We start from the raw sequence: 15,689 nt of genomic DNA on the forward strand, positions 1-15,689 counted from the left end.
CATCATAATTTAATCTTTTTAAATCTTTGGAATTAACATATATCTTTATATACCGACTGTTTTATCAAGCTGCCTCTAACTGCACTTTCCAATGTTCGAATAGGCCAGATTTTTCTAACTAAATAGGTTCTTCAATACCTCGTCCATTCATTTATTGTTGTTTCGATGTAAAAAGATCAGTCAATCAATCAAAAGCTACAGATCGAATGGAGTGGGAATGAAATGCGAGCCGTGCCTAAAACAGCGCCCATCGGAACTATCAGATGGAGGTATCGTTCGTACACGTTGCTACTACAGTTTTGCATTTTAGTCGTGAGAAGGGAGTGGATCTCTCGCGGCACTCTTGCATGCAGTTCAGTCAGTTTCAGTCGTTTCATAGTACTCATCGGTATCGCGTCAGTCAATCTGTCGAAACTTGGCAGTGCAGTGGATCAACCACGTGTAAAATGGGCGTCCGCAAGATCGCTAAATGGTTCAAGTAAGTTTCTATTCGTTCTAAATCTAAGGCTTGGAATACATATACTTTTTTTTGTTTTAATTGATGAATTGTGTAACTTTAAAGTAAGCTCGCTGACTCACGTGTGTATCTATTTAAAAGAATATTTGCCGCTACGTTTTCATTATCTTCGTATTAAAGAGAAAAAGCCACTTTGATTATCTTCTGACTTAAGAAAACAGTAAAGTATCGACGTACGATGCCGTGCGAGGTGAAGGTTGCTGATATATCTCAAATAAACTGATAAAAACGCATTAAAAAAATATTTAATCACTTTCATAAAACGAATGTTACATGTATCAGCAGTACCTCCACTCCAAACTAACACTTGATATTCGCGTTCATAGCTTGTGCCATATTATCTCCCTTGTTTACACATGAATCTGAATCTCTGTTTGTGCAAGATAAACTAATTAAAAAAAAAAAATGATATAACGTTATAGAAGAAATGGCAACATGAACTGGATCTACAACCCAGTCGCTATTTTATCGAGCTCGATATCTACAAGCGCTATCGCACGAAAGAGAAACGCATCGCGATAGACATCGAATATACTCACGAATTTACATAAAGATAATTGAGTGATCTCAGCCGCTTGTTTCAATCGGCGCTACATCCGCACAAGGAAGAAAGACGTATCGGGTTCGCAATATAAGTGGAAAGGAACACGTGCGGGAGAGAGACTCTATGACTTCGCTTCCGAGTTTCTCCTTTGCCGGGTGAAAAGATCGCGATTGTTTTTCATATATCTCGCGAAAATGTTCCGAAAAGTTCGAGCGTGTCGGAGACACGGGCTAATTACGACCGGAAGAATAACGGCTGGACCTCCCGTAGATTTGGGCAACGGCAGCGTACCGTTAACTGGACGTTTCAACCGGTCGCGTACGTACGTAGACCACGGTTTGCGATGACTGTTATTATCTCGTAGAGCGAAGCGAGATTGTGCGGCATTACCATGCTTAGTCCGTGCCGCTATAAAGTTGCATCGATATTTAAAGCCGCGAACTGTGCCGGCGACGAATAAAAAGGAACGACTATTGTGCTATTGAGCGAGAATAATAAAGAAAGCCGCCTGCTGCGAACGCGTCGCCGGAGATACTAAAAACCTATTTGAACCGGAACGACTGGAACCTTTTTGCAAACGATCCCCACAATATGACTGAGTTTAATCTTAACTAATTCCTGAACAAATTTTAGGTTCTTTTCTTTTTTTTTTTTCAGCATTTCAAGAGATAATTGTTTTTATTGCCGTGGATCTAACAAATATACTGGCAGAATTAAATTCATTCTAGTTTGTGAAAGTAATGTAATTGAATGTTAACCCACCCGTATTAACAAAAAAATATAATAGTAATAAACTTGTCTTTTTCAGTTGCTGTCTTGCTTTAAATTGCATCTTTTAGTTAAAGTAATATCAACTGCAAAAATTTACTCGAATTTATAAAATATTTTCTTGCAAAGTTAAGTATAAAATATAAAATTTATAAAATTAAACTTGTAGATTGATATGTTTACGTGAATATTAAATAATGTAGACGATGCAATCGTTAAGCCTGATAAATGAAAAAGCTGCACGATCAAATACTTGACACGCAAATAAATAAATAAAAATTCGAGCACCCTGACCATGTCGGTCTCTCGGCACCCTGTCATTTGATTGACGCCTTTTAATATCCATTAAGACTCATGCAAATCTATATATGTAAATACACGTTCCATATTTCTCAGCACGCGCAAAACGATCGAATCGAAAGTGCATCGTGCGAATAAATCGTAAATTAGCAAGTTCGCAGTAATATACGTAGGTATATGCAACTTTCAAGCTTATGAGTTTATTTCTCTCATGACATGCAGATGTTTTTCTCATTAAACATATTAAGTAACAACATTTTAAAATCAAAAACGTTTTACAACACGCGGCCCGCACTTTATATCACATATAGATCTGCATAAAAAAAGTCTATTGCGCGTGATAAATAATCTCCTTCGCGAGGAGAAACTCATCGACAGAAATTTTACTACATGGCCAAGCGAAAGCTAATGAGCGACGCGGAACATATCAGCTTGAATGCATGCAATAAAAAAATATCTAACGAAAGAGTAACTATTAATCGCAAACACGTAGCGTATGTCATAAGTAATGGTCGGTATTAAAAACTAAACTCTTTGATTTCGCGAATTTTATATAACGTTTGATATATTTTATACGGTAATTATTATTTGCCCAAATAAATAGGAGTTGTATAAAAGTCATGGGATATTCTTCCGTTCCAAATATTTTTTTTCTAATTAATTAATTTTGAGCAAGCTATTAATTTTTTTACAAGATTAAATGTCATTATTCAACCATTTAAATATTTCTAAGGAATATTATTTCACTGTTACAAAACGAATAGGTAGAATCGTACATATTAAATGTGTTTACGACAGAACAAGGTTGTTGATTTTCGTGTTCCTACCAAGGTTGGTCTGGGTTCTTACACTGACAATTTAAGAATAGTGCGATATCGTAGTTGTCGCGATACGTGACTTTGCTCGGGGAATAATCGTGATGAAGAAATTATTCACATTCAAATGGATCAAAAAGTGAGTAATTTTAATTGTCCACAATCACACAAAATTGTGCTACAAAAGAATTTATAGGATAGGTTTACATGTCCCTTTTCCCATCTCTCTTCAAGTCCCGAACCAAAATATCTTACCGTTCAGAAATAATTCTATCTTTAAAAACCCGTATTAAATTGAATAAAATTCATTATTGCCGCTTTTCCGCAAAGCAAATTAATTCTTTTGCTTGGCTCATGTCCTCAAAATATAAAAAAAATATGTGACTTACCAATCGATGCGTATCAGCAGCTCGACGATCCTGTAACAAAAATTAAATGTGAATTTTAAAGAGGTTAAAATAATATGTAACATATAAAAGCAATTTACAAGTTTCTAATAAGTTTTTTAATTAAACAGTTAAAACCAAAGTTATCTATTATTTAAACATTCTAAAAAATTTAATTCTATTATTTTCATATTAATATTTTAATTTAAATAACGTAAAACTGTTAATATTTTATAATTACAAAATTATGCACACCTTGAAATTGTGCTGCTGATATATGATGCCTTTCCATGGCCTCCTCCTCCTCTCAGCGTCTGCGATGTGGAGCAACATCATCTTTTCACTGTGCACTCGCGACGCGGTGATTTTACAAACGCGTATATTAATTATCATTTATATCACATCAAACTCATATAGTACATTTCTACCGCTCGATTACTGTCTTAGCTCTCGCAAGAAAACGATTTACAAACTGCGGGTTGAATATTTACTGATATCGGCGATGCGTTAGCTGTTCCTGAGTTCCTGAGTTGTTACCTAAACAGAAGAACAGATTTTACATAAATGAGATGTTCAAAATATTCCATTTATCGCGACGAAATAGTACCCGTAGAAAAAAGAACTTTTTAATATAAAATTAAAACTCGCTGTGCTATAAAAATGTAACTTACCGCTCTGATTTTCAGAACAGCCACGCGGGTGGACAGAGATGTTCAGTCGACACCGCCGACGCCTCAAGAGGGACGCAAGTAGGTCGCATACGAGTTTGTAATTACTATTTAAGACTGCTGATGGCTTTTATCTTCTTGAGAGCCAAAGAAAGACGCTTGGCTCTTCCTGAGAATTTCCACACATCTATAATAGAATTAAAAATTATTATAAAAGCAAAAATCAGGCACTGACGTAAATGCTGACGGTTGCTAAGTGTACAGACAGTAATAATTTCCGTATATTCACCGTGATTCTGTAAACTTACGTTTATATGAAGCGCATGCACACACAATCGCCAGAGTCGGGCACGAGCTCCGTTCGCTTCTCATACGCTTATTTGCACGATTCTTTCTCATCCGGCGCCTCGAAACTCGAGAATCTCCTATTGACGCTCATTATCTGAAACTAAATTTCGACGAGATTAGCTAATTGTAAGACATGACGAATTTTAAAAATCACGACCAACGTATCGGCCGCTGTTCCGCAGTAGGAAGCGATCGCGAATACGTCGAGACTCGCGAATATTCATACTTACGCTGATTTACTCCGTTCTCGGCAGTCGTATTCGGCGCGTACGACGCGATCGTCTGATTTTTCTCGACTGCAGTACGTCACAAACGTCTTTTTGACGAACTCACCGGTCATCGCGGGTCTTCGCCGTAATGGTCATCTCTCTCTTTCGCGAACAAGATGGTTGCGGTAACGCCACCGTCGAATCTTCTCGTCCTCGTCTTCGTGACGTAGTCGCACAGATTTCGAATCGGGTGTCCTGCGCGAAAATGTGTCTTCCGCAATGAAACCGTATCGAACTCCGATCGAATTAGCGTATTTTTCGATCGTTTCTCGATGCCAATCGTCCAGCAAAGAAATTTAAAATTGGAGCAAGGCTGGACGATGCAGATCGCTCCCCGGCAACCGGCTCTTCTTCATCGTACTTCGCGACGCCGGCAGCGCCGCGATTCCAAGACGCCGAAGGCACCAATTCGAATGTGGCCAATCACGATCACGGATTCAGAGATTGAGTTACTTCTGCGATCTGACTGGTTAATTGCAATATGTCTATCTTCATGCCCCTTCTAGTTAAAGTAGATATGTTAGTACTATAGTATAGAAAGAGGTACTAGACTGTGCGGAGAGGTGAAGACGAGTCTCGTAAACACGGATGCAATCGTGCTGAAATTTGGATAATTTATACTTTTGTACTCTTCACTTTGCTGAACTCAGTGTCAAAATAATCGCAGACACCCTTTATTTGGTGAAAATTACGTTACAGCTTCGCTGTCGCTGCAAAAATGGTATCTTTTCACGCAGTTTATTCTTACCTTAAAGTGGATAGCACGATACTAACTAATACCGTTTTTCCGCAGTAAATACACTTTTACGAGTCGTCGACGATTTACGTGGGCGAAAAAAAAGCGACGTCAGTCAAGCAATCGGTCACTGAGATTATTTACACTCGCTGTATAAGTGGATCGACATACGTATGTCAGTTATTCATCCAAAGTCTGTAAGAATTGCCAAAGATTAGAACAAGTCTCGATCGAATATATCGTGCAATTATGGCTCTTTCAAGCCCCCGTAGTTTCAGGTATTAATTTATTGCAAGTTCTCTGAGGAAATAACGGGAAAAGCACCGATTCGCTGTCATTTATGCAATTTATTTACGTTTGACTCTCAGGATTGCTTAGATTTCCATTTGTTACATGTACATATACATGGAAAACGAAGTAACATCGAGTTAATTTGTAATAGAAAATTTTTTACTGATACATTGAATTTTTTATTGCTAAAGCAAATTGATTTTCTTTGACAGCTACACACTGGCTATAATCAGCAATTTTTTTTTTTTCATAAAAATATGTTTAATTACAAATTATATATTATAATTAAAATTAAATTAAAATTTTTATTTTATTTATATTTATTAATTGATTAATATTCTTTAATTCTTGAATTTTTATATGTCTAAACATATAATAATAATAATAAATATTTTTAAGCAAAATACATCTTATGAGATACTAAATTAATTTCAATATGCTTTCTTTTTTTACAGTGAATATTATCGAAATTTATTACACCAATTTGCGAATCACTGTCAAACGTCCAATGGAGATGTTACTGACCCAGACTGGATTGTATATTTACCAAAGGAACAAAAAGCTGAACAGTCCTCTCAAAAAGACAACCAGAAATTGTGGAATATACAGTCTATACCAGGTGTACCACATATACCTGCTTCTGAAATATTTGAGATTGAATCTATTACGGGCACGGAGAATAAGTGTCTCGAGTTGATTTCTGCAGAATGGCACAATACAAAAGTAACGCTCAAGAGACATATTTTACCAACATGTCAGAATGCCATAAAAGCAGATGTGGAAATACTTAGGTACAGGAACCATTCTATCTACATATGAATCACGTATGGAAACAAATAAAATAATAAAAAAAATTAAATTAAAATATATAAAGAATCTGCAAAATTTAAAGTTACGATTCGCTTTTTAATGAATATAATTTTATTAAAATAAATATCAGCGAGTATTTTTATAAGATAATAGTGTGATTGAAATATTCTGCTTTATATAACATTGTAATCTTGTAATTGTCAGTGAAATTCGGCATCCTAATATACTGCTACTAATGGCTACAACATACACAAACGAACACGGCCTCGTCTCCATCTTCGAGCCCATTGACTATTCATTGTACAATTTCATACATGAACAAGGCAAACAAATCAATATACAAGGAATCATGCAAATCGGGATGAAATTAGCGAACGCATTAAAATATTGTCATATGAGGGGCTATATTCATACAGCAATTAGTTCGCACTGTGTTTATTTCGCATCAGATACAACAGTCAAACTTGGCGGATGGGAACTGGCTAGAAATATGAATAAGGTATAAAATTTAAACTCTATTTTTAAAATACTAATTTTATCTTAAACTATACCACACACACATATACATACATAAAACTTTTTAAATTGTGTACGATTTATTATAACTATACAAATTTAAAAGTAATTATACTGTTATTTACTTACATACTTATTTTTTACAATACATAATTTAGATCACTTAAAATTCAAAAGTGATTATATTATTTTTAACACATCCTTTTTAAAACGATAGAACGTGCATTTTTTTATTCACATTCTGTTAGCTTATGCACGCAAATGCACTTTTATGAATTTAAGGTCATTTGTTAGCGGATTTAAAAAGTTCACAGATAGAATAGACTATAATGAAAAGAATTACGTCACATCCGTGATTCCACGACACACCCATGAGCGTTTCACTAACGGAAACAACTGGCATTGTTTTCGACAAAATGTTCGTTTCTGAATAAATTCGCTGTACCGTGTCGTGATGTTAATCGCATGCGCCGCTCAGAACACGGAACTCTTGTTGCCCTAATCATAGCTAAATATGATAGATTATTTCTTACGATAAAGATTATTATTTATTATATTTCGCACAATTTATAATTTAAATTATAAATTATAGGAGTTATAATTTTATATTTTAATAATTTAATAGTTTTATTTTAACAGTTTGACGAGCTTATACTGCAATTTTATATATTTAATTTTTATTTAATACTGAAAGATTATTTGACATATGTATTTAATATATAATTTGTTTTCTCACATAATATAATATTTATATTATTGCTTTTATTTTTAGGTATATGTAGAACATGATTATGAACGATATTTGCGACTAGAAAATTTTAAATGGCAAGCACCGGCTATATACTACGAACAACATCTTAATAAAAAAATTGATGTTTATTGTTTAATGCTTTTACTCTGGGAAATGTGTACAGGCAAGCATTTTGCATTTATTTCTAAATAAAATAATTTACAAATATTTAATAACAATCATTTTTAATTTAATATTTTATAGGAAATATACCGTGGAACGGATACGTTCAATCAAATGTAGAACGACAGTACATGCGGAAAGGAGATGTTGTTATAAACTTACAAAATGTCCCACCGATTCTCTGTAGTTTACTGCAAGCAGGACTGCATCCAGATGAAACGAAAATAACATTAGATATGGATAAAATAGGAAGGAAACTTCACAGACTACTGGTAAAATCATATGTACCATAAATCAGTTTCTGTTTGCGAACAATTTTTATCATTATTAATTTTTTTTATATCGTAATGTAAGATGTGTAACTATAATTTTTTTAATGTTTTAAGATGATGCACGAGGAAGAAGAAGAAAAAAATGACACATTTACAGATATAAATGGAAATAATGATCTTTTGTATAACGATACATTGCATCAAAAGGCTTCTTCTATGTCGTATACAAAAAATAAGGTGTTGATGAACAAATCGTTCGCTGGACAATCGTATCATCCTACAACGGTGAAAAAACCTACGTCCAACCAACTACTTAAATTAGAGAAAGAACAATGCAACGAGAACTTAAATTCTAAAATTAATAAAGAGATAGCTATATCTGCAATTAATGATAGCATCGTGAGTCCAATTAAAATAGAAACTACCACAACTTGTACTCGTTGTGCAGAAATTTCAAATATAGTGCAAGACCTTGACGAGGGAAATAACGCACGAGCTAACATAAAACGATTGAAAAAATTAATAGCTAGTAGAAGAGAAGATTTTTTCTCTGGAAATGATTTACCCTCCTTTTCTTATTCAATTTCAAGTAAGTAAAATTAATATTTAATACATTTTTCTAACCCTAATTTAAATTGTAATTAATCTTTTAATTTTATATGTTAGATCCAAAAGCTACAAGTTCATTATTATCACAAGATAAGAGTCCCGACTATGTGCAATGTAAACCAGTAAATCATACAACTACTATAGAACCTAAATGCAAATCACCTTCAAATGAATGTGGGGCTATTTCAAAATCATATACTCCACAACGAAAGGTATTTTACGTAAAATACAATTTTTTTTTAGTCATGCTTAAATTTTTTTTTTTTTTTGTATCGTATAATTTACAAGTTTGGAAATATAATGAACACATGCATATTATCTTTCTATTAAATATATCACAGATACCATATACGGGCATGCCTCCCAGCATTAGACACGCAATAATACAACCTCAAGTTTTGCATTCAGATACTAAAAGCTTTTATGAATCAACATTATGGAGAAAAGAAAAAGAAATTTGCTTATCACGAATGGGACACAATACTAAGAAACACATTGAGGTATGTAAAACGTTACTTACATTATTAAAAACTTATAAGTGTATATATTATTTCGTACTTGTAGGATTTCCCTCAAACGCAACAAACAGTTTGTAGTACCAATGATAATGATAAAGCGCAATACACCTTACCACACATGAAAGTTACTGATGCAACATATACAATTGAGATTGCGGAAGAAGGTAAATTGAGATGTATTTTTAAAAATGTTAATATAAAATTTAATTTTTTTTTTATTAAAGGTAATTGTATTGAAGATAACAAAGAATCATTAAAAGACATGAGTAATATGTCCAAAAAAAATGTAACTGTTCCAAATAAATCAATACAAAACCTGAAGAATGCTCTCGATCGTGCTACGGAAATAATACGCTCAACAACGCCTCAAAATTATAATTCTAAACTCGATCAGAATAATATACAAGAATGCGAAGCTGTATTCGAAAATTTATACGGAACAAAACATATTAATAATCAAGAAATTAAAATTATTGAAAGATCGATATCTGATAATAACAGTTTTTTAGAAACAAGTGACATTAAAAATGCAAAAGCTAATGACGAAACTATCACCGCAAGACACGACCAAATTTTCAATCAAGCTTTCATTAATAGTCCAACGCTCAGTTGTACACCGTCAAAAACAGAATTTGAAACATCGGTGCGAAATCAAGAGTCATTGAACTCATATGACACGAATCAAAATAAGATACTTTTTAAAAATAAAATTATATCAACTCCGCAAAAAGTTAAAATAGATGAAAGGGAATATGTTAATATACGTACCGTTTTGAGCAGTGGTGTAATAAAAGATTCACCAAGAAGGCGTTCTCTACCTGCAAGACTGAATAATTTAACAATGATATATACTCCAAGAGCTATACGTAAAAAGGTAAATTAGCAAGAATAATTTTAATTGTTGTGCACGAGTCCTAATAAAATGGAAATTATTATTTATTATTATTTGTGCTAATTTTGATTTTTACAAATTATTAATTCGTTTATTGAATTGCGGTTACAGAACATGCAAGACAATCTATATGCGACTGAAGATATATACATCGATGATGAATTTGGAAGTAAATTAAATTACAATTTAATTCTTTTAAATGATAATATTATATTAAGTGATGATGAAAGTCTACCTCAGACAACAGAATTATGATCATACTGAACTCAGTGTTTAATTGTTCACACTCTTGTGTAAAAAAAAGTTGTTCTTTTTAAATAATTTATTTTTATTTGTTTTATTTTAACGACAAAGTTAATACTTCTATTTTATTAATATTTTGACAGCATTAATTAATGCAAATAGTATCTAATTTAATAATATTAATTTATTTTAATTATCTGTTTATACTTACTCACGAGACAAATAATCTAATTATACAAAATATTCATTATATATAACTAAATAACTATATATAATTGATAAAATTATTATCATTAAATAAATTCAAAACGCAAGTAAACTTGTTCTAACTTTGTTTCTTTTTTTATCATTTAAATATTTAAAATAAATGTCAGAATAACATAAAACAGTATTTTTCATAAATTTATTGTATAAGCTTTTAATACTTAGCTATTTAAAAGCATTTTTTAAATTTTGTATATATTTTAGATTATTCACACGATATTTGGAAGTAGCTAATTTTTTATTTAACGTGCACAGTATGCAATATAGTGTACGTTATGTGAAAATCTATAGCATATTAAAATTATACTACGATACACGTCTCGTGCAATATAAAAAAATATTTTTAATTGTTATTCTTTTTTTTTTATATTTGTATTAGCAGTAATTAACAAAATTTTGTAGTTTGTATTTAAATCTGATCATGATATCCATATAATTTTAATTGTTTTTTTATTATTTGTTCTAAAAAGTCATGATTAAGAAGAGTAACATTGCATTTAATATAAAGAAGAGAGCTCTGCGAAAACCATATTCGCGACATTAGTTAAGATTAATATCCTCTTGCATTTATTTTTTATAAAGTTGCAATGTATATAGAAAGAATATAATTTTTTGTAAAAGTAAATACTAGAAAGTTAATAATATCTTAGCTCAATCTTTATTTTATGTACGTCCAATTCTATCTATATCACATGTATCGATTATTGCATTGTATATGTTTAAACAACGCAATCATTTGTGCTCCACTATTTTCCTAGTTTCTGCAGTGTGTGCAAAAATATTAAGTTTTGTCATTGAATAAACTTTAGAACAAACCCATCGTTAAAAATGGCATTTACTATATTTTATAATTGCAAATAATTAAAATTTTTTTTAACTATAGAATTTATATGGCAAATAAATAAATTTATAAAGCCAATCCGAAAACAGATACAATGCAATACATGGTTTTATTTTCCCAGCGTACTGTGCAACTGCCATCAGTAGCATTATCCCAATAACACGAACTTGCAGTATGAAGTCCAGCACCGTTTTTCTGCATGATTGTACAAGTCACTATAAACATATAACTCGATATTAAAAAAGAGATAATATTTAAATAAACGACATGTTTAAATAGAACTTAATATATCCTTCTTCTTTTTTATAATGCAACAAAATTAATATTTGTTTTATATACCAATATATTTGTAAGCCTTCTGTAATTTTGTAAGATTGCCCAAGCAAGCTTCTACCACATTTGATGTCCATTGATTAACTTTATTATGTTGATATGTATTACCACCTATTGACACCTCAATCGCTTCTTTGATAATGTTGCTTACATCATCCACCACAAATTGCAACTGTATTCACAATAATCAAAATCAAAGTTAATTGTTTATACCAAACAATAAAAATGCATTAAAAAATTCTATCAACCAGACATTGAAATATATTATTATTGGCATTAAAAAAAATAGTTAAAATTGAAATTTGTAATAAAAAAAAATTTACTATAAATTTAATACGTAATTAGATGTAGTCTACATAGTGCACACGAAAGAACAGATATGGCGTTTTCTCCGGTGACAGCTGCTAGCGTACGTAATCCTAGGCGACAGAGACAGGGAATGAGAAGACGGGAAGAAATCTGTCATCGGCAAACCGGCCGGCGCGGTATATACATGCGATACATGTGAAATTCGACGCACACGATGCTACAGTCACGTTCGGTAGCTCTCGTCGCCATATCTGCCTTTCAGCGTACATTAGGTATATGTTCTAAAAATATTTCAAAGGAATAATAAAAACATTATTAGTTTACATAATTTCAGTTTCTGATAACAGTAGATTCACATATTTTGCGAACATATATTCTCTACACATCTAAATAAATATATAAAGACGACTAACCTCTTCTTGCGCGTCCTCCATTTCGGGCAAACGTTAGCCACTTAAATATTCCGACACCAAGCGTAATTTCCTTAGCAATTTAAAGCTAACTATTCCTCCTGTTCAAAAGGATGGCTGTCAATTAAATACAGCACAGCTGAAAAAGTGGAAATACCGTAAAATCTGGCTCGTCGTGATAATCAAGAATTCAGAGATAAAAGAATTGTTGCGATTTTCTACGTGTACCAAAATACCTTTCACTCTCACTACGACAAGCGAGAGTATCGTGTTAATGAAATTTTATTGCTGCACGCCGTTTCGTTCTGTTATTTCCTATAATAACGTTGTGAAACTATATTCGTCCGTAAATACCGGTGACAGGCAGTCACCAGTCACAAACTCACAAACGTCAGCGCTGGTCAGCGCACTCCAACCAACGGTCTACTCCCCTGCCTCCTAACGCTTTAATCACGAACTCAAACGGAGTCGTAGCGTGTCGATTGTAGGTTATAATGGAAAACGAGGCATGACATAAACAGCAAGACTCGACAACATTCTTGTGTGCATATTTCGCAACGTGAGGCAAGGTTAATTTCCCCCGAAATTATATTATACTTGAATTGACATTGGTATTATATGTTCGGTATATATATTTGGAATTGGAATCTGACGCAAGTACGTACCTAAGTGACCATGCAGCATGTCATTTCTGTGTTTCGATCCTGACGAGCTGCTCTGAGACGTGAAACACGACTTTCGGTTTAATCTTTTTACCCAAAAGTTATATTGATTACGTATGTTAATATATTTTATTATTTATCAAAACTCAATTGCAATGCACTGAAATAAATACCAATTACCATATTTTCAGACAAATGATTATGGCCAAACACTTGGTGCTACAGATAACTAATCTTTTAGTGAAATCACCATCTCGTCAGATGCAAACTCTCCGACCGGCTTTATCGTTTTATATTAATTCGATCAATTATATTTTACAAAATAGAACATTTTGTAAGGATGTGAACATAGTGGATCATACTTGCAAGATATCAAACTATGATGATTATCTTGTCAACTACATGCCTGTCAGACGCATTCTGAACAACACCCTTATGGAAATACTTGGTTTGACAAAAACAGAAATTAAGAAAATTATTGATGACTATCCATATCTGAAGAAAAGGTCCAGAGCTGAAATTTTAAACAATTATTACAATCTGATAGAAGCTGGAATACAAAAAGATACTATTAAAAACAATATCTGGTTATTAGCATATGAAAATAATAAACTTGATGATAAACTTAATTGCATCAAGGTACTTAATATGGACAATAATCAGCTTATACCATGGTTATGTTTGACTCAAGAAGAATTAGCAAATTATGTGCTCTATACTTTACAAGATAAAGATTCTTATCCATATAACAGAATGGAATATCTTTCTCATAAATTAGAGGTATAGTTTTACATATTAAAAAAATATTATTATATTTGTATTTGTTAAAATATATGAGGTAAAAGCTTAAGTATTATTTATAAGAAATAATTTTTTATTTTAATTTTAAATGTAATCAAATTTGTAAGGTAATAATATTATAGTGTTACTGCATTATTTTATTTTCTAAAGTTGTACTTTTTTCAGTGCAGTGTGCAGCAACTATGTCAAGTAACAGTATTGAATTTATTTCTAATGAAGATTCCAGTTTCATCTTTAGATAAGAAATTGAATATATTATATGGTGAGTTTAACATAGTAACATTAACGCATAATAATTTATGAATTAATAATAGTAAAATGTAAAATATCTAAAAATAAATTTTTAATAATCTTTTCTTTTGCAGAATATAATGTTAATAATAAAGATATACTAAAAGATGTATGGGTACTTCGATACAGTGAAAATCATATACGTCACAGATGCGAATTATATAAAAATACAGGAAAATTAAAAATTAAAACATGGGCTATACGATGTCCACTTAAACTTATATCAAGGTAGGCTCAATAATAAATGTGAATATGTTACGCGAAATAGTACACCGAAAAGCAGATATGGCATTTTCTGCGACGACAAGCGGCTAGCGTACGTAACCCTAAGCGGCAGAGGCAGGGGATGAGAAAACGGGAAGAAATCGGTCATCGGCAAACCGGCCGGCGCGGTATATACATGCGGTACATGTGAAACTCGACGCACACGACGCTAAAATCACGTTCGCTAGCTGCCGTCGCAATATCTGCCTTTCAGCATACATAAATATTTAAAAATTAGGAATATAATATATTTCTTTTTTGCATACAGGGCTATCCAAAAGAATAAAATGGAGCGTAGCTTAATGCAACACTGTGAAAATATTAACGAATATTTACAAAATAAATTAAAAGTTGACGAAAAAACACTTCATTCGGCATTAAAAAAAGTGCCGGGTATTTTAAGGGTGAATATAGAGAAATTGGATAAGTTAATCGACTTGTTACATCAGAATGGAGTTCCTAGCAACAAAATATTACAACATGCGCGAATCTTCTATTTTAATATAGAAACTATACAAAATCGAATTAAACTTGTAAAAGAAAAAGGTCTTTCCCCAAATCTTGCTATGCTAACACAATCTGAACGTATTTTTGATCAGTATGTAAAATTTATGACAGTAAATATATTGAAATAATAAATTAAAATAATTCACAATTATTAACAGTAATTTTTTTTATAGGTATATAGAAGCGAATGATGTACGGCAGAAACTGTTGCAAGAACATGGAAGTGTTAAAAGTTATCTAATCCACAAATTACACGTAGACGAACGACTCTTTGAAAAAACAGTTGCCAAATATCCATCTATCTTACGAATAAAATTAACGAAGTTAAGTAATTTAATCGATATGCTACAACAAAATGGTATAACAGGTGACGACATGCTAAATCATCCAAAAGTTTTTCATTACAGTATCGAAACACTGCGTAATCGTATTGAAACACTAAAGGAAGCTGGTATACCGCTGAAAATCAATGTAATAATGCGTAAAAATAGTAGTGCTGTATAAATTTAATATTAAGAATTAATACATAAATGTATTATATGTAAAAAAAAAAAATTTAATATCAGTGAAGTAAATTTATTATAATGTGACA

At 32.1% G+C, this 15,689-nt stretch overlaps 3 protein-coding genes and 2 long non-coding RNA genes across 8 annotated transcripts in view; 2 read left to right on the top strand and 3 right to left on the bottom strand.

Annotated features, from left to right (window-relative positions):
- Positions 1-3,689, bottom strand: part of LOC139102420 (uncharacterized) — a 101,177-nt gene extending 97,488 nt beyond the window's left edge. Inside the window, exons 1-2 of the long non-coding RNA XR_011545694.1 lie at positions 3,586-3,689; positions 3,334-3,363 (exon numbers count right to left, since the gene is read on the bottom strand). This is a non-coding gene — a long non-coding RNA (uncharacterized lncRNA). The remainder of the gene's footprint in view (positions 1-3,333; positions 3,364-3,585) is intronic.
- LOC139102401 (uncharacterized) lies at positions 10-10,497 on the top strand. 4 transcript variants are annotated; one of them, XM_070656272.1, is made up of 12 exons: positions 10-478; positions 4,017-4,079; positions 6,098-6,433; positions 6,657-6,951; positions 7,741-7,882; positions 7,963-8,153; positions 8,268-8,742; positions 8,820-8,974; positions 9,104-9,262; positions 9,327-9,444; positions 9,505-10,154; positions 10,284-10,497. In XM_070656272.1, exons 1-12 carry the CDS (start codon positions 264-266, stop codon positions 10,425-10,427), a joined length of 2,943 nt encoding a protein of 980 aa, XP_070512373.1. In that variant the 5' UTR covers positions 10-263; the 3' UTR covers positions 10,428-10,497. The 4 variants fall into 4 exon arrangements, with proteins under 4 accessions (XP_070512373.1, XP_070512374.1, XP_070512376.1 ...); XM_070656273.1 differs by lacking the exon at positions 10-478 and adding an exon at positions 524-1,383; XM_070656275.1 differs by lacking the exon at positions 10-478 and adding an exon at positions 1,968-3,083.
- On the bottom strand, positions 3,783-5,091 carry LOC139102421 (uncharacterized). The gene is made up of 4 exons (XR_011545695.1): positions 4,577-5,091; positions 4,307-4,440; positions 4,002-4,185; positions 3,783-3,867 (listed from the first exon to the last, which is right to left on the bottom strand). It is a non-coding gene; the product is annotated as an uncharacterized lncRNA (long non-coding RNA).
- An 821-nt stretch (positions 10,498-11,318) lies between the features above and the next one.
- On the bottom strand, positions 11,319-12,963 carry Dlc90f (dynein light chain 90F). The gene is made up of 4 exons (XM_070656302.1): positions 12,809-12,963; positions 12,576-12,711; positions 11,860-12,025; positions 11,319-11,735 (listed from the first exon to the last, which is right to left on the bottom strand). Exons 2-4 carry the CDS (start codon positions 12,594-12,596, stop codon positions 11,587-11,589), a joined length of 336 nt encoding a protein of 111 aa, XP_070512403.1. The 5' UTR covers positions 12,597-12,711; positions 12,809-12,963; the 3' UTR covers positions 11,319-11,586.
- Positions 12,964-13,039: 76 nt separating this feature from the next.
- LOC139102408 (transcription termination factor, mitochondrial-like) lies at positions 13,040-15,687 on the top strand. The gene is made up of 6 exons (XM_070656285.1): positions 13,040-13,348; positions 13,426-14,014; positions 14,201-14,297; positions 14,401-14,554; positions 14,859-15,188; positions 15,271-15,687. Exons 2-6 carry the CDS (start codon positions 13,430-13,432, stop codon positions 15,599-15,601), a joined length of 1,497 nt encoding a protein of 498 aa, XP_070512386.1. The 5' UTR covers positions 13,040-13,348; positions 13,426-13,429; the 3' UTR covers positions 15,602-15,687.
- Positions 15,688-15,689: the final 2 nt, after the last annotated feature.

This window comes from Cardiocondyla obscurior, linkage group LG05 (assembly GCF_019399895.1).
Source record: "Cardiocondyla obscurior isolate alpha-2009 linkage group LG05, Cobs3.1, whole genome shotgun sequence".
NCBI classification, from domain to species: Eukaryota; Metazoa; Arthropoda; class Insecta; order Hymenoptera; family Formicidae; genus Cardiocondyla; species Cardiocondyla obscurior.

Excerpts from the sequence above, each read along its gene's own strand:
- LOC139102401 (XM_070656272.1), top strand. The coding sequence starts at position 264 with ATGGAGGTATCGTTCGTACACGTTGCTACTACAGTTTTGCATTTTAGT. Across the intron at positions 4,080-6,097 it reads ACGCCTCAAGAGGGACGCAA|TGAATATTATCGAAATTTAT; the intron begins GTAGGTCGCATA and ends CTTTTTTTACAG. Across the intron at positions 8,743-8,819 it reads CTTTTCTTATTCAATTTCAA|ATCCAAAAGCTACAAGTTCA; the intron begins GTAAGTAAAATT and ends TTTATATGTTAG.
- Dlc90f (XM_070656302.1), bottom strand. The coding sequence starts at position 12,596 with ATGGAGGACGCGCAAGAAGAG. Across the intron at positions 12,026-12,575 it reads TGGAGGACGCGCAAGAAGAG|TTGCAATTTGTGGTGGATGA; the intron begins GTTAGTCGTCTT and ends TTGTGAATACAG. Across the intron at positions 11,736-11,859 it reads GAAGGCTTACAAATATATTG|TGACTTGTACAATCATGCAG; the intron begins GTATATAAAACA and ends ATATGTTTATAG.
- LOC139102408 (XM_070656285.1), top strand. The coding sequence starts at position 13,430 with ATGATTATGGCCAAACACTTGGTGCTACAGATAACTAATCTTTTAGTG. Across the intron at positions 14,015-14,200 it reads ATCTTTCTCATAAATTAGAG|TGCAGTGTGCAGCAACTATG; the intron begins GTATAGTTTTAC and ends TACTTTTTTCAG. Across the intron at positions 14,298-14,400 it reads GAAATTGAATATATTATATG|AATATAATGTTAATAATAAA; the intron begins GTGAGTTTAACA and ends TTTCTTTTGCAG.